This window comes from Trachurus japonicus, chromosome 21 (genome assembly GCF_045865225.1).
Source record: "Trachurus japonicus isolate A0001 chromosome 21, Traja_1.0".
In the NCBI taxonomy this organism is placed as follows: Eukaryota; Metazoa; Chordata; class Actinopteri; order Carangiformes; family Carangidae; genus Trachurus; species Trachurus japonicus.
Window position 1 is genome coordinate 11,326,035 of NC_140927.1, and position 26,591 is coordinate 11,352,625.

The 26,591-nt window shown below is 39.7% G+C and overlaps 1 protein-coding gene across 2 annotated transcripts in view; it reads right to left on the reverse strand.

The window, feature by feature from the left end:
- Positions 1–4,646: 4,646 nt before the first annotated feature.
- epb41l5 (erythrocyte membrane protein band 4.1 like 5) overlaps positions 4,647–26,591 on the reverse strand; it is a 33,304-nt gene continuing 11,359 nt past the window's right edge. Inside the window, exons 8-26 of one of the 2 annotated variants that reach the window (XM_085764640.1) lie at positions 25,342–25,462; positions 25,007–25,094; positions 24,682–24,770; positions 24,508–24,577; positions 22,924–23,093; positions 22,019–22,125; positions 21,733–21,751; positions 21,110–21,155; positions 20,680–20,798; positions 13,792–13,943; positions 13,321–13,418; positions 12,996–13,130; positions 11,957–12,024; positions 11,021–11,143; positions 9,767–9,848; positions 9,365–9,445; positions 8,209–8,271; positions 7,770–7,909; positions 4,647–6,766 (exon numbers count right to left, since the gene is read on the reverse strand). In XM_085764640.1, the coding sequence (XP_085620766.1) occupies positions 6,697–6,766; positions 7,770–7,909; positions 8,209–8,271; positions 9,365–9,445; positions 9,767–9,848; positions 11,021–11,143; positions 11,957–12,024; positions 12,996–13,130; positions 13,321–13,418; positions 13,792–13,943; positions 20,680–20,798; positions 21,110–21,155; positions 21,733–21,751; positions 22,019–22,125; positions 22,924–23,093; positions 24,508–24,577; positions 24,682–24,770; positions 25,007–25,094; positions 25,342–25,462 (1,841 nt within the window). In that variant the 3' untranslated portion in view covers positions 4,647–6,696. Of the gene's footprint in view, positions 6,767–7,769; positions 7,910–8,208; positions 8,272–9,364; positions 9,446–9,766; positions 9,849–11,020; positions 11,144–11,956; positions 12,025–12,995; positions 13,131–13,320; positions 13,419–13,764; positions 13,944–20,679; positions 20,799–21,109; positions 21,156–21,732; positions 21,752–22,018; positions 22,126–22,923; positions 23,094–24,507; positions 24,578–24,681; positions 24,771–25,006; positions 25,095–25,341; positions 25,463–26,591 lie in introns of both variants that reach the window. The other variant, XM_085764639.1, reaches the window with a different exon arrangement.

A 26,591-nucleotide genomic window follows, 5' to 3' on the forward strand; every position in this document is an offset into this window, starting at 1 on the left:
CAATAGCCTTTATTGTAATGACAGACAGAGAGAATCCCATCTGTGTGTCTGTGTGTGTCGGGTCGTGTGTGTGCATGTGTGTGTGTGTGTGTGTGTGTGTGTGTGTGTGTGTGTGTGTGTGTGTGTGTGTGTGTGTGTGTGTGTGTAAACCTGTTGAATTTTCAGCTACTCTGGGTACACCTGAGCAGTATTTCGTTAGCCTCATAGCATAATTGCCTAAGTCATTTTTTGGCCAAATTGAGATATCTGCCTAACTTTCCTCTCCTACCACTGCTGCATCACCTTGCCTTATTGGCTATGTCCTCAACCAATAAGGCAGATAGTGATTTTGGACTAAGTCATCTTTTTGACTTTGCGTGCTAGAAATTGTGTTTTTTCTTTTTTCCCCCCGAAAATTTTCAAATATGACTTAGGCAATTATGCTATGAGGCTAACAATTTGTAGCTCTCAGTTTGTCTTCCTGTCCAGATGCTCCAACATTTCCTCGTTTTTTGGGAGATGAAACTTTACTTCAAGGTCAGTTTCCTCTGGAGAAGCAGGAAACTTCATCAGGATGTGACAGTCTGAACAGACCAAGTGATGTGGACAGATGCGAGGGCAGGAGCAGACTACGTTTCATCATATCTGGATTTTACCCAGAGAGTAAAAGTCTGTTTCAATTAGAACACAAAAACCTGCTTGTTACAGATTTCCTTTTTTTCCCTCACATGGATTCAACAGAATTTAATTTCACATGTACATGAAGAATCTTTTGATTTTCCATTTCCTTGATAAATTCATCCATACATTTTTTTTGGCCCCCTCTCTCTCAGATTTAATGGGAAACTGTCTCTGTGGAAAAGGTTTCTCCTGCATAAGGCATGTTTGGACAGAGCAAAGGTTTTACTTGTCTGATTTGGGGAAACGTTTTTGGATTTTTATTCAGTGCAGACTGTGTTTATTCACCCTTCAAAATAAAAAATCACTCTCTTTCTTTCCTCTTCAGAAGACTGTGGTTAAATGAACCCACTGTTAGCAGTAGCAGATTCATGCTAGCTATGCTCACCCGTAAGCATGAAAAATAATGTTCCAGTGCTCACTGGCAGAGGTTAGGGATTTGAGTCACATGATTGGACTTAAGTCAAATTAAATCACAGATTTGTGGACTTGAGACTTGCTTGACCACACTGATAAAAGACTCAAAGTTACATTTTGTGTATGAAATATGATTGGAAATTTCTAGTATGGTGCCAACAAACTACACACTACACAAGAAAACCCTGCAGTTTGTACTTTTGTTTTGAAGGGTCTGTAATGTGCCTTAAAATGACAATATTTTTCCATTGAGGGGAATCACGTGTTTTTAGTGTTAGACTAAGATATGAGAAGAAAAGTTAGTTTAATTTTTTTCAATATACATACATACATACGTGTGTCTAAAAATTATAGACCAATATATTTATAATTATATACCTTATATGAGCTATAACATGAAAGAAAATTCTGGAGCTTTAAGATTTTTTTTAAACAAATTCGTAACAGTAGAGTCTTCGTAATGGGTTTATGCAACGGGAAACACCCTAAGATGGCCCCATTTGAGGGCACCAAGCACAATGTGATATGTTAATAACATCAAATAACCTACCAAACCTTAGGTATGTCATTAGTGAAAAACGCAGATGTACTTAAGTTGATGGAGCACTGACATTTCACTTGTTCTTAGCAGGTTTCACAGTGACTGAGGCATAAAACCTTGATTCTCCATCCTGCTGATTCATTTCTGTTTAATTATGCCCTTCTGTTCTTTATGGGGATTAATGGGTCCATCTCAAAATGAAAACTAACATTAGACAGCTGGTCATCAAGCCATAAACAAGGCTGATAATTAAAAAAAACCCAAAACAAAACATGTATGGTATTCGCCCAACAGTAGTGATATCCTCTCAAAGAATATTAAAATTTAGAGGAGGACATGTAATGTTTGTTTTCAGCTGGATCTGAGCTGGTGACATCAGGGCACGGGACTTGTGCCAAATCTCTATGAATCCACCCAGAGCTTTGAGCATGCTTAAGCAATCATGACCTGGCATAAGGTCCATGTACGTAATCAATTATTCATTTGAAAGGTGGGGGAAAGTCAGCCCATCTGCTGAGGGGAGCAGTCCTGGCTGAGTTATTGAGCTGTAGGCTGCTCTGCTGTTTAATAATGGCCCAACTATATATTGGTCTGTAGCATGGAGCAGTCGCACACAATCAATTTCAAGTTACTGCATTTCAAATGTAAACCAATAGGACACAGCAGAAACACCAGCGGAGCCTCTGCCCTCATTCCCGTGCTGATTGAAAATGTGTAATTGTGCGATCCTGAAGGAGCAGAGTTTATTTCACTTTACTTGTTGGTTAGAGCCACCAAACAGTGGACTATACAATCTTGTAATTGTTTTGGTATTTCACTGTATGGGACGGGAGGATAAACTGTTCATTTGTAAAAAAAAAAAAAAAAAAAAAAAAAACTAAAATAAAAAAAGTAAACAATTATTGTTTACTTTTTTATTTTAGTTTTTTTTTATTTATATATTTATTGAATAAATAAATAAATTTCAAAAAGAAAGAAAAACTGTCTTGAGCATTAATTGTCATGCACTCCTCTGACAACAATCCACTACCCTAAAATCAGTGCCCCTGCAGATATTGCTCATGTCAAATCTGATAAACAGACAAGCAATGAGCAAATGAGACACTAATCTTCAACCTGGAGATTTCAGACTATGATTTATAAACATGTCAAAATATATCTGGGGGTAAATTCACTGAAATCCTGTGATCAGTCTAGTTGTTTAGTGTTAGTTACACATCAGATAAGAAAATGATAATTCCATATGTTGATTTAAAAAAGGGGTGTGTTCAAATTCAAAGGCTTAAACAGTGTTTGAATTCAGGAACACGAACTAGTAAGCTCACACTTTCTAATGCACCACAACGTACATGGACATAACTGTATAAACTGGAGGGTAAGAGGCGCAAAAAATCTGCTCAACTCTGGCTCCACCAGAGATAAAAAAAATAAAATAAAAAAAAATGGTTGTGTGCTGCCATCCTGTGGTAGACTGACAATAACACAGTGAAAGTAGCAACAGCTGGGTGGTGCTGTGTGACTGCTCACTGTCATGGCCTCCTGGGACATATGCAGTTGTTCTCAGTCGCTTTGATGCTGTTCACACATCAGAAACATCAATCTCAGCTCTCAGAAGATTTAACACATTTCTAATAACAATGATCAAAAACCTTGTTCAAGTGAATCGCTTCAACATTGTCACCAATTAATTCAATGTTTTAAGCAGAGCCTTGAGACAAAGACACCAGATGTTTTGATATGTTGAAAAAACCCAAATATTCTGCAGAAAAAGGGGATTGTAAAAAATATAAAGTTAAATGTTCAGACACAAACTGCACTAAATCTCAGTAAGAGATTTATAATTTTAGAACATTAATTATCTACTATCAAAAACATACTATAACATAATAAAAAAGTCTTTTGCAAATACTTGTTTAACTGAGATGTATTTACTGTATCATATTTCCAGTAAAGTGTTTCACTTGGCAGTAGACATGCAATATTTACAGGGTTTGCATTTGTGTGTAGAGTTTTGATAGATTAGATCTGGTTTATAAAGTGTGTTAATGCAGTTGCTTTAACTTACAGAGCTGTATCTGTAAATTCAGAGAATAAACCACATTGAAACATGCTAAGAAGAAATATTGTGAGAATTGTATCATGAGCTGAATGATGTTTCTGATGTGAGACTTGCATCAGAGCAACTGAGGAAAAACTGTGAACATTTCAGATCCATGGTTGATGTTATTAGCACAACCTGTGATTTTCCTACTGTAACACATCAATCTCTGCCAATACAAACACTCTGTATAAAAGGAGTCAATGTCTCTTTGCTATTCAGCACTGTTCCAGTTTGGTGAGAAGAAAAAATCTGTTTCATGTCAGCGGAGGTTTTTACAGATTGTACTGTACAGAGAGGAAGTTCACACTGACTTGCCTGAGTGATTAACCCTTTGTAGAAGTCAAAATACTGCACTTCAGGATTTAACCAATCTCTAATAACTGACAGATGAAGCTGAACCTTTTGACTAAAGGAGTGTTAACTGGTTTCATGTCAGCCTGTTCAGTTATTATGTCAACAGTTTTGAACAACTAAATGTTGCATCAAAACTGGGCCCTATCAGCTTTACAGTCCTGAATGGGAAGGCAGGTTTATCTTAATATTTTAGTGATGATGGACTTCAAAAAGCATAATTACCACATTCAGATGGGCGCTATGGCAGGAAAAATACCACTTCACTGTTAGATGACAACTGGTAACACTAGCAAATAAACTCTGGCTGTCGGCTTCAAAACAGACATCTGAAACAGTTACAAAAAGCTTTACGTATAAGTGAAAGTGTTGGTTTAAAAACAAAATGTGCTTTGTGTTGTTTTTTTTGTTTTTTACCTTTGGGTGATCCAGGTTATTGCTTCAGAGCTGGTTTAACATGACCAAATCACATCTGGTCCATGGCAGCGTCTTGCATAAATCAAACTGTAATCACCTGTGAATGTATTTGCAAATAATCAACAATGGGCATAGCATTCAAAAGAAAGAACAACAAGTGACTCCTACTGTAGCAAAGCTTTACTGAATCATGATCAAGATATTCCAGGAAAAAAAAAAGTTTATATAAAAATGAATTTGAGATGTCACGACCTGTGTTTTCTCCAGTTTGATCCGTGACACAATTTCTACTTGTTTTGTAATTAGAAAACACCTCACTGCTGAAATTCTTCTCCTTAGTGTGTATTAACAATACTGCCGACGTTATCTTCAAAAAATATATATATAAATCTACTTCATATCTACAGCCAGCTGATGCCATTATACTGACAACAAATTATAACTGTACACTACAACACTTCTGGACAACATGGAATATTTGAACAACCACAGTGAGTAGTAGCATAAATAACTGTCACTGTTAAGAAGACAATGTAAAACAGTCAGCTTCCCTTGTTTGTCGACATCGCACTACAATAGCTACACAGATACAACTTGAATCAGGGTCCAGACTCAGTGGTTATGATGTACGTATGGGGTAAAAAAAAAAAAAAAATCATGACATCTACAACTCTACCATTTAAGAGTCAATGTGATAAAGTTCAATAACAACTCAGACAATGTAGAATTAGGCCTCAATTTCACATGTACAAAAGTTTTCCTTCACTTATTAAGAGTATTAGCAAATATGATGAGAAGTTGAACAAGTGATATATTCGTACTCCAGCATTTCATAATAGACATTTTGAATACATTCATTTACATAAGGCAGGGTAATAGCTACAGCATGTTAATACTTGGAGTCACAGGGTCAGAGAAGTGTCTAGAACCGTCTCAATTATCCTGTTAGATGATGCAAAAACTGGACACACTGTCCATCACAAACTCCAAGGGTCACAGATAACTTTCAGAGACTGACCGCAGTCGGCTCATGGTCACGTGTCCATTACAATCCGATGTACAAATTAAAAATAATTGTGGATTATTTTAATCAAAATCTGTGTATGAAAACAGTGGTTTCTAGTGAGACCTAATTATAGGATCACATTTTAGACCAAATGCTGTAACCTCACTAGTGATGCTCAGTCTCTCTTGATGCTGGTACCAAAATGTGCAGATTTAAAAACGTACTGCAAAGGGGAATTAAAAGCATTGAAAACAGACAAAAATGTAAGAGCAGAATAATAAAAACAAATGTTGAACAAAAACAAAGTTGCTCTATCTTCTTCCATTACAAAGAATTCATTAAATGTCCAGTGTTGCAAAGATAATCCAGAGTAGTGTTCATATCCAGTGGCTGCAACAGACAAGTTTCACATATTAAACTGAAAGGGTTCAAATAAAAAAAGGTGGACAGTGTCACATCCACGTGTCTCGTCATGTTAAAGAGTCCAGGTGTTGTTTATCTCTTTAAATCAACATTGAAGTTACACGTCTCTCTGTCCTTCTCCTCCTTGTCTTTTCAGTCCTGTGCCAGTGTAGCTCAGAAAAGCTCAGAGTCGCAGGGATCCAGTGGAATTCATCGTCAGTGATATATATATATATAAAGGTGTTGGGGGAGCAGCACTAAGGAGACAACCTACCATTAATGTAATAAGCTAATGGTTGATGCTTTTATGCCATGTACCTTGCAGTGTGATGAGATGGTGGATTTCTGTGTGTGAGTCTCGACTTGACCTCTTGCGGCAGACGCGGCTGTCATTACCTGTTGTCTACAAGACGATGGTGCAGGTTGTTAGAGGCTGAGGTTTGGTTGACTGGATGGATTAAATAAATGGCAGGTCACTAATGGTGAAACTCAAACAGCAAATACACGAGTTATTAGATGTTTTTGTGATGTTAATACTTGAGCTAAATGTTTGCTTGAATTATTTTACAAAAACTCAGCTTTGTGTGATGACAAACTGTGCTCATACTCCTATTGCTGATCAGTCAGTGTACTAAGTTCATTTAGTTGAGAGTGGGCTCGTCAGCTGCCTCCTCCTTCCTCTTAGCCCGCAGAGTTCAGTGCACCTGGCCCAGCTTGTTCACAGAGGGGTGTGAGGGTGACGGGATGAGGTGGGAGAGAAGTCTGGGAGGTGAGTGTTGATGGTGGCGGCTCCTCACTTCTTCATCAGAGCTCAGTGGTCAGGAGGCCTCTGGGTTTGGCTCCATCCTCTGAGGCTGGCGGCTGACCCACAGTGCTGTGGGACACAGGATGGTAAAAAAGACTGGCTCGGAGAAAGATGTGTACTTTGAGTCACAGTGCAATACTAAATATGACTTGACATTATTGTCCATTAGCACTTTTGACAACCAGTTTACAGCAAAAAAAAAACAACCTGCATTATACAAAATTATAATTCATCAGCATCTGGTTGTGGTTCACAGACAGAAACAATGTTAAAAGCCCTTAAAGGGATAGTTCAGCATGTGGCAAATTGGCCCATTGCCATAATCCCTATAGTTTTACAGTAGGAGTACGTTTGTTACCTTTAATTGTCGGTGTATGCTATATTTAGAATGGCATAGCAGAGCTGTGAGCTGCTCAGAGCTACGCTACGGAGGCTAATGGAATTTCTTGGTTTCCCTCATCAAACTCATCAAATACACAATCCAACAACTCCAAAACGCTCTCATGGACAAGTTGTGACCTGCACATTCACCAAACTATGAGATAATAACGGAACGTTACGAGATGGAGTTGTTTGTTTGTTATCTCATAGCGTGGTGAATGTGCAGGTCACAACTTGTCCATGAGAGCGTTTTGGAGTTGTTGGATTGTGTATTTGATGAGTTTGATGAGGGAAACCAACAAATCCCATCAGCCTCCGTAGCGTAGCACTGAGCAGCTCGGGACTCTGCTCCGCCGTTCTAAAAATAGCTTGCACCGACAATTAAAGGTAATGAACCTACTCCTAAAACTATAGGGATTATGTCAATGGGCCAATTTGCCAAAATGTTGAACCATCCCTTTAAAGTAAACTCTTGAACTCTCAAAGTAGCAGTTTCAGCCAAGAGCAACGACAGCTACACATCCCATCTATAAACTGCTTACTTGCTGGCCGTCTGAAGTGCTTTTTTGCATTGGGATTCAAGCTGAAGGAAGCACGGTCTTGCTTGATCAGCAGGGGTCAGCGAAAACACAACGCTTCGCCTTGAAAGCAACTTTTTAACTGCACTGGTTTCGAATGCCAAGAATTTTACCTGGCGGAGCTGGTGTTACGTGTGCGAGCGAGGTGGGGGAAGGCTGGGGTGAGAGCAGCTCCCCCATCAGCAGGGAGAAGAGGGGCGACCTTAGGAGGGGGGTCGAGGTCGAGCAGGCCGTTAGTAAAGACGCCAGGAGGCTGCATTAGAGGGGAACGAGGGAGAAGGAGGGAAGGTCAGTTTCTACAGAGCCTCTACATCAGCTTAACTTTACAGCAACTATGCAGACAGAGTGTGTATGGAAGAACATCCCGAGGCTTGTATCATCAGTTTGAGGACAATGGTCACAAGTTACAACAATTATATGCACATCATAACTGTCTGGAAGATTTCTCAAAAGAACCTGCGGACAGGACAAGGTAGACACAAAAGCCGGACAGACAGGAAGACAGGCGAGCAGGAGACATGTCAGACGGGCGAATAAAGACTTAGGACTCACGGCAGTTGTTGGAATGATCCAGCGAGGTGTGATGAGAGGTTTGGGCTGCTGCACTGGTGGTAGCTACAAGACAGTTAGACCATATTTTAACCTGTCATACTGTTAGAAAGGTGCATTGACCAAAGATCCCAAACATACAGATGCAAATAAAATACACAAAATTCTCCTTTCACACACACATTAATTCTTTCTTCCCCCATTTATGTGGGACCTATTATGCTTTTCCAGCTTTTCAGACTTATAAATATGTTTGAAATGTTGGATACTTGTTTCAGAGGACGTGAAAGTGCCATATCATGAGGTAGGCGTGTGTTAAAGTAATCCCCTGGGGCGGTTTCAGGCAGCTCCGAATCGCTGCAAATGCTCCAGTTTAGAGAGTTTTTTTTTTAAAGTCTCATTTTGTATTGTCACAACTTCAGTGGAAGTCCCTATATGGCAACTCGCCTGGCTCTGGCCTCAGTGTCCAGTGGAAATGTGAGAGAGTAGGTGTGGTGGGGAGGAGGGGGGAGCCAGAATGGAGGAGTACATAGACAGCTTGTATGCAATAGTTATGGAGAAACTTCTAATAATGCCCCACTGGGGTCCAATATAATATTAAAAGCGTAAATGAGCATAATAGGTCTCCTTTAAATTAAAATCCTCCCTGATAGAAATATATAAAGTAAGTAAATAAAGTACTATAGCCTGACGCTAGACACAAATGTGTCAGGGCTGCAGACATGGGTTATAATATTAGATGTGTTGGTTAGACTGAGTTTGTCTTGAGTTGAGATGGACAATACTAGTGCGTTAAATTAGAACCCAGATTTCCAGTTGGCTGCATCATCAGAAACGTCCCCTGATGTTGGAAATCCAACTTGAGAACTTAGTAGGAACTTCAGTAACGCTGAGCTCGCAATCCAAGATGGCTGCTCTGTGCATCAACAATGAATTAAAGCTAAAAATTGCACTGTTTATTAAAGCTGCTTTTGGAACGTGGTCGAGTCAGATGTGACCTCATTCACAGCTCTGTTTCTGACTCCTGAGATAAATGGTATGCATAAATCCTGCCTGCTGCTCTTGAGGAAGTGACCAAAGCTTTTTCCTGCTGCACAGTAGCTCACAATATCAACAAATGGTTGCATATGCTGTTGCACATGCGGCGGTTTAGATTTACCACAGGTGTTGGATCAGTGAAGTCGATCAGGTTGTCAGATAGTGGGGCAGCAATTTGCAGGTCAATGTCTTCTGCTTGAACCTGCAGAATGACACAAATACTCAATTACTGCATACAAACAGCTTATAAATCAGTTCACATTGGGTTCAACGTGACACATGACTCAAATAGCCATGCAGCACAGTGTGTAGTTTCCTCCATGAGTCACATCAGGTGCGTACAATAGGATGTATCATAATGTGTAATACAGTTAATGTTATGAGGTGTTCTACATTATTATTTAATACATTGAAAACCACGGTGAAACACTATTTATTCTACAGCCTTCAAGTAATAGTAAATATTAAGTGCATATGTATCATTCATGGTGACAAATGTAAATGTGTCACAATAACTTATTACCTTTGGTGCCATTACTTCAATGGCTGGCTCACAGGGCATCTTAGCAACAGAGGGATTTAAATCCTCAGTTAACCTCTCGGCACTGGAGAAGAAATGAGCAAAGAGAGAGAATTTCAGATTTCGACATACTCCCAACATCTTCTGAACCTTCCACACAGCCCAACATTGTGCTTTCAAATTGCTTGTGTGTTGCTTGACCAACATTTCAAAGCTACAGAGTATTTTTCACAACAGCATTTGACCCTGTACAGCAAAAAAAAAAGAAAAAAGAAAAGAGAAAAACTAAATTACTGTTGATGAATGGTGATTAATCAGTTTTTAGTTCCTGCAAAACAAGAGTCTCCATTCTCCAGACTGCAGAGCAGGAACAGCCTGGACAGCAGAAGCATTTACTGCATCAATGAGCCTGGAGCAAAACAGCCTTTGTGAATTGTCTGGTCAAGCGTCTGTGTGCGTCTGTATTTTTGTGTCGTCCTACTGTAAACAGTTCTTGAACGGAGACACCACCAGCAGTATCCAGGCAGAACTGGAGTCATGTGACCCAACACACCCCGAACTCACCCAAATACAAATGCGCATATGCACACATGCGTTACTCGAACAAACCAACAGATGTCAGCAAAGACTACAAAGAGGAGGCCTTTGTTTCTGATCAGGGAAACTGGATTATTTATGTTTTATGTTCTGTATGGGTCAAAGCAGGTCTGTATAATTATCTGTTAGAGAGCATAGTACAGTGAGTTCGATGTCACAGAAGAAAAAACATTGTAACCTCAATGCATCAATTTTTACTCACTGAACTCTTTTTTTTTTTACAGCCTTATTTCTATCTTCAAAATTAATGATTTCTACCAAAGATCTAAATTAAACAAAGATCTGTTTCTTTCTTCCTTTTCTAATGATTCCAGACAGCTGAAATAGGTTAAGTGAACGTGATCATTACACAAGGCAACTTTAAAGCTGGAGGTACAGCGAGCTAACTGAAATTACTGCATGTGATCAGGACATAGTAATTATTCCATGACAAAACTACTAGAGATGATTTTCATGAAATGTAAAATGCATTTAAAAGTTAGATAAAAGATCAATCTGCAGCTTGTGCCAAAGATCCCCCAAGCACTAATCTGTTATCCCTGTGTCTTTGAAATTTCTGGAAATTATGGATAAATACAGAATATTAACTGGGTGATGAGTTACGACATGCACATACAAAGTAAAAAAAAATGCACATAAAAGTATTAAAAGCACACTGACCTGGTCCCTGCTGATGAGACCAGTGAAGCTGGCTTCAGCAGGTCCCAGGAGTCCTGGGTGTCAGGGCGACTGCTGACAGACAGAGATGAGTTACTGCCCATTCGCCCCGTACGAATCTTCAACCTGAAAAAAAAAACAAAAACACATCACATCTTTTAGACTGTGCCAGTCACACAAGTCCACATAACGCACAAACCTGCATGACACAGTGTGATTTTCAGAGTAAAAACATGACTCAGGAGACAGGATTAGATGGATCTCATTACAGTACAATCTCTGCACAGTAGGGTATGCATTGTGCACTGTAACCAACAGCTTTCATCAAATCTACTGCAGCCTCTCCTCCAGCCACTGCCACACACACACGCACAAGACAGCGGCATGCTTGTCGTATCTGCGTGGCCTTGCTTACAGGGATGAGCTGCAGGTGATGTAATGTTTTGAGCTATGCTAATAATCCTCATGAATATTCAGGAGGTTAATCGGCTCCACCAGCAAGGATTGTGATTTGTGATTGGTCGAGACAATGCTATGACAGTTGGTATGACTCAGGAAGATGGAGGAGGAGGAGGGAAAAGGCCCAGTTTCAAGACAATGAGGCACAAGCGACAATGGCTTTCTCTCCTGTCCATGTTCACTCCAGATTGACTGGTCTGTTGCAGATTTTGTAAATACAGCATCAAGCATAAAAATGTATATATCTGTATATAACATAGATATGTATATATAACGTGTGTATGGATTTTGCATGGTAAAATAAAATCAGATAATTTCTGACACTCAAATTCAGTTTGAAACAAACAAACAAACAAACAAACAAACAAACAAACAAACAAACAAACAAACAAACCGTTTTCTCATTAATTCTTTCATTCAATCATGAATTCATCATGATTGTATGGGTAAATGTGTAAAATATGTAATGTGAGGTCATACCTGGCAGTAGCTTCCTGCAAGTTACAGTTTTTATCTCCAGCCATTACGACATGCTCCTCCAAAGAGCCCTACACAGATGTAAACACAGACAGATAAATGGATGCTCAGACAGACACAGACAAGTGTTGGGAGTGAGGGACAGACACATATCTCCTGCCCACGTAAAAGTAGAATACCATTATAAGTTCACAAATATGAGACGTGCCACATTTCTAATGGTGTGGTATACTATGGCTGTAATGACTTGAATCTACTGTGAGACGGTGTAAGGGCAAAATGAGCTGCATTAAAAGGGTGTGAGGTGGATAAAAACTGGTAGTGATACAAGAGAAAGCTCTGGTAGAATGTACTACAGTTTTATACTGATAAATAAAATAATTATTATTTCAATGAGAGAGATCAAAGAGGGGCACAGGCCTGAAGAAAGAGCACTCAAGTTGAAATTGTGCAGACAAGGCTGATTTTATGTGGAATAATATGCCTCAAGTAAGTTTAAATCTGAAAAAGGTTCAGTCAAACAAAACCAGCAGCAGGCACAGCCAGCCATAGATCATAGATTTCTATGCATGATAGCTCGTGTTTTTCACAGTTGTTAATTTTATAACTGCCCTTCTCTTTTCTCATTAATTGATTAGGCTTTGATCGATACTTCTTAGACACCTCTCTCCTAGTGAATCTCCCTACATCAGCTCACAAGATTTCCAACATAAATTTACTGAGATTTGTTTCAGTGAAGTTTCACTGTTCACTCATTACCCTTGCACACTGAAGTAGAAAGTGGAAATGCTAAATGTAGATGAAAACAGCAGGGCTACAGCCATTCCCAATGCTCTTTGATGCTCAGTAACTTGATATGATGATTTAATTCAGCTTATAATGGAAAATAAATTGTACCAAATCTAAATGAATCTGAATCTTAGCAGTGCAAAGTAAAATGCTTTGATATGTACCATATGAAATATTGCAACTGCATCATCTAAAGTATGTTTCCTCCACCTCTTCTCTCTTATTGTGCGTTTTGTCAGAGTCTATTCCCCACCTTGAGGACAGCAGCCTCAGCTTGTGCCTTAAGGATGTTACTCTTCAGATCCTCTGGAGTGCGCAGTGGAGTGACAACCGGACTGCTGCCTGTGCTGCTCAGACCACACTTCTCAGTGAGCTTCACCACATCCTCCTGTTGGGGCAGGTTCATGCATTTAGTCCAAATACTGACTTCTAGTTGATTTGTTTTTGAACACACCTCATGTTGTACCACACCAGCAGTCTTTTCTCCAGGTCGGTCTGTGCAGGCGTGGTTCAGAGCTTTACAGGTGTTATTAGACTATTGGTACAGTAGTAGGAATGTTGTACAAACAAGCACCCACCTGATTGTTCATGGCCATGTTGACATTAACGTTGTTTCTCTGAGCAGCAAGAAGTGGACTGCTCTCAAGCTCCAGCTGTTTCAGACGAGCTGCTGCTTCTGGACGCAAAGATATATTTTAGGCAATTACACACCAACTGTAACAAACTAGTTTGTATTATTGCATTATTACTATAAAGAAATTTGAAATGATATGCACAGTCTGTCCCTTTTTTCAGGGAACTGAAAGGTACATCCACAAGTTTGCTTCATTTACTTATTAACATGTACCACATGACCACCTCAGGGTCTGTTAATGACTGACTTCATATAATAACAGGTGAATCTGCGGTGGTTGGTGGTGCCAGTGTCTTTATTATAAGATTAGTGGGAGACTGGCTTCTAAAACAAGATATGAAACATTTTCTACTTTTTTTTTCTTGCATAATTTTCAAAGTGATTTTACTTTGTTGTAGGTTTTCCAGAGCCTCACCACAGAGATTGAGTGGATCCTCTGCTGAGACGCTGGCACTGGCAAAGGCATTGCTTGGCCCGGCCTCCTCTGTAGCTGTCACCGTGGGAACAACAGGAGCCCTGGGGGCATCATCTATGCATGTCTCCATCAGGTCAGCAACCACGGGCACACTAGAGACAATACAAGGGAGACAAGAACAATATAAAACAAGTGGTCTGTAAAGATTGGGGAGGGGGGGTTAACAACAAGTGGGTTTAAATATGAACACAAGAGGAAATAATGCAGAACTGGAACAAAGGAATGCAGGATTATACAGCTGTACAACTTACCTGCAGCATCCATAAGTTTATGCATGGACTCTGCAAAGATGGCAACTTGCCCATGATGATATACCATTTCTCATAAAAAATTTGAATGAAACATAAATATAGAAAACAGAAAAGGATTTAAGTTTCTGTATTGGAAAATATCTCAATTAATAACCCATAGATAGATGCTTTAGTTTGGCAAATATGATCATATACCCACTGTACTAAGAATCAACAAGGAACTGAGCCACAAAGAGGTACAAAAGGCAGTTAGAGTACTGTCTACCAGGAAGATATGGAAGCTTTGTATCCAAAGAGGGAGGCCCGACAAATAAATAACATTGCTCAGAACCAAATGTCTTCTCGGGAGGTAAAGGGGCATTTTTACAGAAACAAGATCCAACCTGTGATAATAAGTAATAACTTTTGAGGGAAATAATGTGGTGTAATATTCTCAGAACCTGAAGTGTCCTGAAGCAAAAACATTTGATACACGGATTTTGGTAGAAGCTCTTCCAGCAGCCCTGTAATTACCTCATATTTCTGTAGCCTGAGGACAGAGTGAAACTCAAGGAGTATATATTACTGTGTGCTGCCACAGGAACAGGAGCTGAAGAGCCATTCACATACAAATATAAGGAGAAAAGCACAATGCTTTACCAAAGGACTCACAAACCAAATGTATATAAACACTCCCCATATGTTCAGTAATCCATGAGGGAAACACGACGGGTAGTGAAGATGTATCTACACAAAAATACAGTAAGACAAGAAGGACAAAAAAAACGACATATGCACACAGCAAAGTTGTACAGTCTCCTCGCATCCATTATACAACAACTAGTTTGTTTTTCTCTGATCTTTTAAACTGGCAGGAAAGTTAGGTTATTTTTAGAGCGGAAGATTTACAGCATTAAGTTATCAGGAAATATTTTTGACAAGTTCAATCTCAACAGTAACCTGCTGTATTGATTTCCTTTGTTCCTGGACTTCATAGTAAACAGCAACAACCATACCATCAGCCCACCAGCTTATATGTATAGCATTTCAATATCGAATGCAGTGGATGCACAATTATAGTCCAGGCACAACTTGAATGAGCATTTCAGAACATTTATGTACTGAAGGAAGCCTGTGATCTCTCTACAGCACAGAGGCAGAAGAAATCATACACACAGACACACGCACACGAAAGATGCTATTTAAAGCTCGTCTCTACTCATCTGTGTCACCAGCAATCATGTCTTTATTCTCTGAAATGATTTTAAACAGTGTTCATAAAGATATACATCCTTTGGTCAGTTATACTGTAAACATTTGACTAAGCAAAAAATATGATGAAAATCATATAATCACCTTAATTGAGTGGAACGTGCAGGAAACAGTTGTACAGTGGTTATAGCTGAGGCGTGAGTGAGCATTCAGAAAGTATCAACAGTTACCATAATGGTAACTGAAAACTCTTTGAACTGCGCCCTCACCACTGCATGTGTGTGTTCACAAAAAAGAAAAAAAAAAGAGTTGCAGTGTACTAAAACAAATTAACTATTTCCATTCAATGTTGATTCAGAATTGAACATTTTTTAAATATATTAGGCTTGTTTGATTTCTTCCCAGAGGTTGGATGAGAAGGTCAGTATCATCAACATCATTTCTGAGTTCAGGACATGTTCAGTAATGGAAACAGGCACAAACTGTTAATTCCAACAAAAGGCAACAATGCTTATTTCAGTAGAAACAATGTGCAAATTAAAGGGACTTGGATTTTTTGGAATGCATCTGTGACAGTAAGTAACTCTTTCACCCTACTTTTTGCGTTAAGCTTGGCTAGCAATGTGCTGGACGCATCTCTTTACAGGTTACAACAGTTATCAACCTTCTTATCCAACCTCTATTTAAAACAGAGCAGCAAGTCCATGAAATGTGCAGTACAAATTAAATATTTAAGAAAAATTATATTATCAGATAAAAATGATTTGAAGTTAAACTTAATAAAGCAACAGTGCTTAAAGTCTTTCAAAAAAAACATGAAGCAGAGTGAAACCTTCCAGGAACTGAGTGACCTATTGTTTCCTTGCAGAGACAAGAGTGGGGCTGAATTCCTAGCCTCACATTGATACCATCTCACCTGAGACAGCCAGTTTCACTGAGGTGAGGAGTGAAGGTCAGAGGAAGGAAGGGGGGAGGAGAGAAAGTACTGAGAGTAAGAAAACAAAGACAGGAGGACAAAAAAAAGTGAACGGGGCAAAGGGAGATGGACTTTCTGACTTGTCACTGGAACAAAGATGAAGGAAAAGTGTCAGGAGATGAAGAGATGAACTGAGACACATAATGAAGTGTGACAGTGAACTTGTGTCAGTCTGTGATGGGTGTTACAAGACTGAATAAGTGACACTGACGGAGGTTTTTGTTGAGGACTGCTTCAGTTAAAAAGGCACGTGTGCATTCACACCAAGTGTGTCCTTCCATGTGGTACAGTCACTGACACAAATACCAGATGTTTTTCATGGGCGAGTCACCGCTGAGCCATTCCCATTTATTAGTGTGCTGTCCAATTCGTGTCAGTACAGATGGTGAGACTGTTGTCAGTTGGTCGGATCTGTCCAACACCGTGTGGGGAGCTTTGATGAGACATGAGCAGGGAGGATGGAGGGAAGAGGAGACCTGAGGAGAACAGGCTGGAGAAGGACATTGGGGAGAGGACAAATAGGAGGGGGATTTAAGAAATGGGGTGTGTGTGAGAGTGTGGATGGGGGGGGTTTCATTGAAAACAGCAGAGACAAAGAGGAGATTGTATGCAGATAAATGAGAGAAGAGGGGGAAGCAAGTATCGGGAGAGAGAAGACAGCAGAAGAGAATTTGAAGCAGGAAGTTGATAACATTAGTATAAAAGTAAAAAAAAAAAGAAAAGAAAAAAAAGGTGTAATAACATGCAGTATGCCAAACTTTGTTGTGTGCCCCTACATGTTAGATTGAAAATGACTCCTTAGGGTTAAGACCAAAGATTCACAACAAGTCATGGTAGACTGTAGCTTTTCCTTCTTTAGACTGTAGCAGTCTAAAATAAGTCGGCTCAGCTGAGGCTGATGGTGGTGTCGCCTGTGACTCAGCTTGTCAAGTCGCCAGTGGATAGTTTTAGAACACTTGTTTCAACAGCCAATCAGCTTGTAGTGAGATCAGCAGGTCAAGCCAGCTACAAATGATCAGCTGATTAAAACGGTTTCCCACATTTTGAACACAAGCCATCAAACATTCTCAAAACGTGATAAACAAATTGCAATATGTCTGACTGTTCAATGACTTTGCTTCAAAATTCATAACCCTCTTTTTTATTTGTGATTATTTTTATATTTTTTTCCCATTTCATAAATACTATAACTATAACTGTAGAAAGAAACATACGGTCACTATTTCTGTTTTAACATACTACAAAGTGCCCATCCATAGAAAAGCTGCATTAGGATGAAAATACGGAGTTGTTGCTATGGAAACAATAATTTTCAGCGATCAGCGCATTGCAAGTAGCTACAAGTTTCAATTAGTTTTGGTGTGAATCTTTGGGTTAAATCCACCGTAAGGCTTTTCTATTTGTGCCAATGGGCTCTGTTTGTTCTAAACTACAGCTTGGAAAGAAGTCAAGCTGTTAATAACAACAACAATGTTGTTTTAGTGGACATTAAACAACATGAATAAATAGTATGCACGGCTGTGATAGCCTCAGCAGAGTCAGGATACTGAATAACCCATACAACTTATACTACGGTAGCTTACTTCTGCTACATTGTGCACTACAGCGCACATTTAAGTGTATGGTGACAAGTGTTGTGACATGCACACTTGAGTTAAGTGAAGTGGACTGGGTGTCTCTGGAGCATCAGTGACCTGGCTTTGCAGCTGTAACGGCTGAGGTTTAATGTCTTATGTCAAATCTGTGTTTATATATGCAGTGCTGCAGGCTCCAAGACAGTTTTATTCATGAGGACAGCTCTACTGGGAGCATAAAGGGCAAGGGAGCATGCAGCCTCCCCTTGCCACTTTAAAAAAAGTGACTTAATTGATGGTGTTCGACGAGACAGACAGTAGATGAACTTCAACTGACCTCGTATTTTACGTACAGTCTCTCATTAGCAATAGAAATTATACGTTTTTTTAACTGGCTCCAGAGACTTATCTACTCTCACTGATGATACTGCTCCAAAGAGGAGGAATGGGAGGGCAGGAGAAGGCAACAGATGAAGACACTACATGACAGCTTACAAGGAGGATGAATACAGCTGTAAGCATATTAACATGAAGAAGAGAAAGTAAAGCACAGCATAGCAGAAAATATGACATTTCCTCAAAGAGAATATTTAAATAATTCATTAACTTTTCAGTTTTTAATTGTTCAAATAGTGTTAAGTGTTGATTAGGAGTTGTTTGATGCCGTTGCACTTCATCTGAATGGAAAGACTTTTACCAATTGTGCAGTGGAATTCCTTCACGAAACTCACTGACTTGAACTATTTCTGTGAATCTTTGAATCAACGATGTCAGTGACTCTGACTGTATACATTAAATGTAATTTGGATGATATTGTCAGCTTTAAGGCATCACATCACTCATATTCTTTCTCTTCTGTGCTTGGTTAAAATGGATTATGACACAGAGGAGGGGGAGACAGAGTACATTGACTGTTCCTGTGGGGAGAGCCGCTGTGGGTTAAAGTGTTCCATGCAAAATCAGGAGTTTTACTGTACTAAAGCAAGGGAGAAAGGCGTGGGAGGAGAGAGTGAAGAGCACCAGGGATTAGTCTGAAGTATAAGTGATCATTCAAAACATCCTCCTCATGTCCACAGAGTCCATTCTATACCTCCACTTTATACAGTACCATGAGTTAATGGTACAAATAAGAGGTGGTATCAAATCAGTGTTCATCTCAGTCTAACATATTGCATTGATAAAATACTTGTACTTATGTTGATGAAGTATTTTTGAAGGCACTTTTGAAGACTTGACAGCAGTGTAAAAGTGTAAAACTAGTGTAAAAAAAAAAAAAGTGTAAAAACTATTGACCAGAATTTGTGCATGTTAGGTCTAAAAACAGTAGCATCAGTGGCAAAGAAAAAAAAACTAGCTGTGAAGTGACAATATTGAGAGCCCTTGCTGCACAGCATAAACAGTGCAATTTAAAACACTGAGGACAAAAAATGTACAAATGAAGGGAGGCTTTAGAAATATTTTCCCTATGGAGTTATCAATATTTGCAGCCTACAGGATTTACCATTCAGCCTTTGAGCAAGTCCAAAAGAGGAGGATAAAATATAATTAGTGTGATAGGTCATTACGCACCCTATGCAATGGCCTATCCAGTATCATGCCAGTGCACCCTGCTTTAAACCATACCACACACAATGACGGGCAATCCTCTTACTACAGCTGACCAGAAATGTACTTTACTGGAAACAGGATCAGCCTGTGCTGGAAATATGAATGAGCTTTTTTTGTAGGCAAAAGCCAAAGAGGCCTGGTTACAATGTATGATGCTTTACAAAAAAAAGCATGGAGATGAATAATGTTTTCTTAAGACCATAAGGTCATAGTGTCTTCAATGTGGCAGCAAAACCTCCACTAACGCTCCAATATTGTCATTATATCCTCCAGACTACTACTACACAGTTCAAAGGATATAAAAGCAGCAGGTTCACAGGGTGCACAGCATGGCATTAGATGACTGAAAGGACAGACACCTCCACACACACATCAAATTCTTGACCAGAATAGACTCAGAGGTGAAATCATCACATGACTGATTCATGATGCCAAACACAAGATCCCGCACAAAATCATCCCATCATTTCCTGAACCGATTAGGTTGGAATTTCATGCTGATTGACGGTTGAAAAAAACAACAACAAAAAAACAGAGAATCACAGGAGACGATTGCACTGCAGCAGAGAACCCTTCCCAAAGCCAGAGTCGTTAAGCCCATCACTAGACAAGTGTTTGATTGGTTAAAGCACGAGCGATGGCAAGATTCAGGGCTGGGTCGTACCTACCTGACCTGCCTCCAGACAAAAAGTCCTCAGTACATGACAATACTGGAACACACAGGGGAACATTGCAGCTTTGTAACTCAGGCGAGTGCATACATCTTGTATGTATAAGTACATTTACTTTTACATTCTCTCAAACATACACACACACTGTTTTTGTGCACTCTCACAGAACAGAGCAAGCCCAAACAGAAGAAATGAATATACATGTTTTCTCTGCCTTCCTAACCTCTTCTTTCCTGCCTTCCCTGGTCACAACAAGACAGGGTCAGTGGATAAGCCATGTTAAGCCACTCACAAAGCATTAGACCATGAAAAACACACCTAGCTATCCGACCACTTCTTTCAGCACCCAACAGTGATCAGTTAGCCTGTGCCAATCTTTCCTAACCTGGTTTCTGTTTCCCTCACATGTCTTGTAAGCTTCCCTAGGCTGGTAAAAAAAAACATGAATTCTTCATTTTCTAAAGCAAAGTGAGTTGTGAGGGACTGAACTGTATTTCAACAAATAAGAAAGATATCAAAAGAAATGGCCGAGTCAGATGGAACATTTAAGCACCAACCTTCGTTTTTCACCTCCAGGACTTCTGGGCAGTGCCTCGATTTCCATTGGTCCACAGGCAGAAGCGGCTGCTGGGGCGACTACAGGCACGCTTGACCAAGCCCCTCTGCTGTGAGAAACCTGAGGGTGGGAGAGAGAAAGGCCAGAAATGTATTAAGCAATGCAAACAAGTTAGGAAGTAAACATAGCATTGCGAAGACTGATAAAACAAATTAACACAACGCTAAAATCTTCCACTTGTCACTTTCATGTAAGTCTTTTATAAAAGCACTAATATTTTACATTACCCAACTGTATCTGGTCATACAGATGATTTTGTCTCCTATGTAGGCTACTGTCTATCTGAGTTCAAAACCTGCCTGAGTCTATGGCACTACACTGTTTTGTTTTGCAATATAATAGAGAAGAGATTAAAAACCACAGCTCCTCACCTTGTTGTCTTTGCTTGAGCTGACTCCGTTGCCCGAGGAAAGAACTCTGACCAAAGAAACAAATTGAGATTTTGTTGAAAAAAAAAAAAAAATCAGCACAGCACCTTTAACGAATTCCAAACAGTGTGCATTGTACAGCTTGGATACATTTGCTCCTTCTATTTAGTCTGCCAGGTTATCTGCAAGACAATTCACAAATCCCCATCCTTGTCTAAGATGACATTGTTACATCCTCTTGTCAGGGCAAATGTTTTGTTGCTTCAAAAGTACCAGCATTCTGTGTTGGTGTAAATTTGGCCAATTAGGTGTGATGAAAGTGTTAACATAACAATGCTTTGAGTCAGTCAGTCCCATGATGGCTTAGAACTACCACTGACATCATGTCTTTAGCCCCCACATATATCCCTTTAACAAAAGGCAACCTCTGTAACATGATTATAGACATGACTTGAAACTGGATGACTAGAGTGTGTGAGCGTGTGTGTGTGTGTGTGTGTGTGTCACAGCTCTGTGAGCAATAATACTGCACTGGTATCTGTAAGGTATATCGCTAAGCAAATTCTAGTCAAGCCACAATACACACCAGTTCTACACCAGAAATCAACTAATATCAGTGTACTCACTCCTGTGGGTTGAACGGTCCTGTAGAAACATAAACAGAGAAGGGACAACACTGTAGTACACAGATGATTCAGATGTATACGACAATGAAAGAATGAATGAAACACATGTTTTTCACAGACTGCATGGATGTTTAATATAGTCTACATCATGTCAGATATTTCTGTTTCTGATGTGTATATGCAATGTATGTGTATGCTTTAACGTGTGTATTTTTTGTATGTGATGCATCTACTCAGTAGATTCCTATGTGCTGTGCAGGTGTGTGACTAAGACTGTTGTACTAACCTCTGTTATGCATGGTTCTTCTTGAGTAACGTCGACTGGGCCTTCTCTCAAAGGAGGCTGACCGCCTTGCTTTGTTGCCCTTGGTTGTCTGATACTCTGTCTTGCCACTGGCAACACAAACACACAAGAACGTAAACTTAGTTTAAAAAAAGTCTTGGACTTTCACGTTAAGGACTAAACAGGCCAAATCTTTTTGTTAAATCTCATTGTCTCAAAAAACAACAGGCACAGAGATGACCTCCGCTGAACTCTGGACCCATCCAGGCGATAACCTTCCATTAACAACAAACCCTGTAACCTCTGTGTTAAACCAACATTACTGCCAGTGCTTATCCAACTGGGTAATGTTTAAACACACAGAGAGGGGAACTAGCTGGCTACTGCAGTGTGTTGACACTGAGTGCCTGGTTTGTACCACTGCAAGTATCTATGTGTACACATGTTTATGTACGTACAGAGGAACGATACTGTATGTCACACCAGGATTATCTCTGTTGGTACGTTCAAACACAAGGCGCAGAAACAAACACAGCTCTTTTAATTGTAACATCTTAGTGAGCAAAAATCTTTGTCATCCTAGCCCCAAAGTCTTCTTACCATTAACGATTATATAGTTTTCTGATTATATAGTGTTATAGTAATGGATATGAATGCTTGTCCAATCATTTATTTTATGCTTTACATTTTTGCTTGCTTTTCTTTGACGTTTTACATTTATGTAAAATAATATATTACTAAAAAGTCCAGTAAAAACACTCCCTAATTTACACAGCACTGGACATAATTACACTTAACATTATGTAAAACTAATTTCTAATGAAAAAATGGTATTGTTATTGTTGCTTTATTTAGTGAATCAATAAGTGCAAGATAACTGAAAATTGGATTAAAAAAAAGTCCGTTACCTGTATCTGAAGCGTGATCCCATGCGTATGAACCCAGAGCGTGCAGAGTTCTTCTGCACTGGCCCTCTCAGCCTGAAGAAGGCGTGGTGCTCCACAGCACACTTCCACAGGTGCTTACAGGCCTTGGGATGATCCATCCTGAAGACAAAGGTGTGCTCCTGCTCTTTACCCTGCGGGGGATTGACATGGGGTAAGATTTGGGTCACACAGAGAAGGCGTCAGTGAAAGTTTCTCATGTCAGCATTTTCAGGTGAAGTAGAACTTGCAGCCATGGCAGAGAGTTGTGTAGTTACAACAAAACACATTGAGTCAGTCATAGACAGACATCAATTATCACCATTAGACAGCTTATTTAGAAAAGAAATAGTAACCGGTCAGGAAATGGCTTGATGTCATGACAACCAGAAAATCTTTGTTCCCTACTGTGCATTCTAACAAAACACCTGTTGTTGACTATCGGATGTGGCTCACTTCCTCCATAAAATGTAACAGAATGCAGACACAATTTACTCTGAAACTATGCGCAACACTTGTCAAAGCAATGACCCTCTAACAAGACTCACAACCCCCACCCCTTTCTGTTTATATCTAAAGCTCCTGCTGTGTGTGTGTGTGTGTGTCAGACGAGCATCTTGTTAGATAATTAAACCCCCAATGACAGCATACATCCGTGTGTTGACAACACTAGCAAACAGTACGACTGTTTTGGAAAGAGCTGAGAGGGGAGAGCTGCGTGTGTGTGTGTGTGTGTGTGTAGGAGAATGGTGCATACCAGAAATACCAGAGGGGACAGGCTTCTTTATTAACCTCACTCACAGACCTGCAGGATGGACATAAACAGACTCTCCCTCTCTCATATTCACCCGCCTCTGGGTAGTACAGTACTAAGTCTTTCATTTTGTGTTGGTAGCAGCCTCTCTTAAGGCTTGGGCACACCTTCAAACAAAAGATTTCTTTTAATAATTCATTTCTTCTTTTCTTTTATTACAAACAAAGCAAGCTCTGCATGTTTGTACATTGTCTTTCAAGTGATTAAAACATGACTTGCATGTTTTATCGAAGTCTGTAAAACACTGCAGTGAAAAGTTTATGATGTGTTGTGAAAACTTTTAGATTAAAATAAAACATAATATACCGGTTGATATTTATTCAAGTGTAAAGTGATTTGTTTGTTTAATCGTTTCAGTTCTGCTTCTGTAAGCGACAGATGATATGGGGTCGGTTCATTTTACAAGCTGGGATTCATATAATTCAAATGACAAACACAAGTTCACTAAATGTAATACTTCTGTCATCAACCTGTGGAACTATTCAAACTACTGTTACCACCTTACAGCCTTAAAACCAAGCGCATCTGCCGCCCTCTACAAACTGAGAGCCTTCTTCTTTTTCCCTACACAGCCCCACACTTGCGTAAAATAGTGCTTATGATACAGATGTAACTGACTACAACAGCTCATACAGTAGAGTGAGATATTCATTTTATGGCCCAAATACAACAAGAACAATCTGTTGTGAGTACATTTGTTATGTCGGGTACCACACATAGTACAGTCCGTATGGCAAGTGCGCCCTCCTGCTCACCTGTTCATCATCCTCCACTACGACAAGCGTCAGTTTGCTCTTCCTGAAGTCTAGACGTGTGATCTTGGGCCTAAAATAAACACAAACACACAAAAAAATATTATAAAAGTTAACCGTAATTCGATAAACTATTTAAGTAAATATTTCTGTAAATTAGTTCAAAACCAAATATACCAGAAGAAGAGTCCAATTTTGGTTTCTCCTTCAAACACCAGGACTCCAGTGGGTGTCAAACCCAGACTGTATTCATTACCATCTCTCGCCTGCAATGCAGATATGGACAAAAAAAAAAGGAAAAGAAAAGAAGAAGAGACAATGGAGACAGTTTTATGAACCTTTCAGTTTCATGCCCTTACACACATTCTATCTACTTCTATGTAGGATGCTTCCTGTTTTAAAATTCCAGCTATTGATCTGAAACTCCATATGCCTCCAGCTACTCATACAGTAGGTGAAATATGTAGACGGAGGCTACACAGAGAAAGAGTGTGTCAGTTACCTTGACCATATGCATGTCCACCCCATACATTTCTAGCCACTTGGCTTTATTCAGGTAGTTAATCTCCGCCTGCGCTGGTGTCTGACCTCTGATGGAGAACATGGAAAAAAAGAGAGTAGGTGGATAAACAGAAAGAAATGCATCTCCCAGCAGAGAGAAGGGCAGTGGTAACAGTTTCAGGCCAAATTCACACATTCTACAGACGACAGAGTGACACACATCTGTTGCATAACATATGTGCCATCTGTGACCATCTTTAATGAATTCCTCCTCATTCACGTAAAGATTCACAGACTGCCCACACATACAGTAGTTAAGTAATATTGAACTCAAACCTGCATTCCTTCCATGTGTTGTATATAGCCAGCTCCACATTTTCCGTTTGTTCGGGAATGAAGCGAAACTCTGACACCAGATCCAGATTATGTTCTAATGGGTCACAATCACCCAGCTCAGCTGAAAACACACACAAACACACTTGTCAGTTAAGGCTGAGCTGAATAGACAGATTTATTAAGGAGCTATAGATGTTAACTGCACAAGACTGTATGTGTCATATTGTTCAATTGAAGACGAAAGGCATTCTTTAGATTATACTTCAGTATTCACTGAGACCATGACTTTAAATCCTGAGAGAAGACCATGACAAGAGTGCCAAATATTGAGGTGGCTAGTAAAGGGAATGGACAAATACCAAACAAACCTCTCCCACCATGTCACAGCACACAAAGCACAGTGTAACATCAGGTCAGGGACTGATCTCTCTGGACAAGAGGTCATAGATTTTATCAGGTGAAAAAAGAAGACAAAGGAAGGTGGAGGCTGAAATAAAACATAAATCTTCACTAGATAAGAGCTAGAATAGTGTGCTGAACACAAGACATAGTGGAAAAACCTTATCTCTGGTACTGTGGATTGGACAAAGACTGAAAGTCCTGGTCCTGATTACATTTTGCAATGTTGGGCTAGATAGGAGAGACTCTGACTTGCTGGGAGCTCTGCACTGTTTAGCTAGTCCAACTGTGAGCACAGCTTCAGCATATAGAAGTGGGAAAAGATAAAAATCGTCCTATTGCGTCCCAGTAAATGTCAGTGGACCAACTTGATTCTGGAAAAAAGGAAAATGAAGAGAGAAAGCTCAACTGAGGAAAAGAGAAAAGACAGAGAGGGTAGTGGATTAGGGGGCCTCTCAAGAGGATGGAGCACTAATGAGCTGGCATTTACCCCACAGTGACTGTGTGTGTCCGAGGGTTTATACACGCAATCCCATTCCATAAACGTCTCTACTGACTCAATCTTTGTCTGTCTGAAGCAGCTCTTTTTATGAGGCACTCGCAGGTAAATGCTGCATTTATCATTTCTAAAAATCAGTAAATATGTGTAGTTTCAATATTTGTGATATATAGTTATGGAATAACTGGCATTTTCTAAACATTAGCTAAACATTGGCAGAAAGCAAAGGGGAATATTCCCTCTGTTCCGTTCTAGGCAGAAGATTTGATCCAGAAAATACCATGGAATTAACAGAAGTGAGAGACAATAGTGTCAGAATGCCATGAAATAATTTTGCAGTCCTACAAAAGAG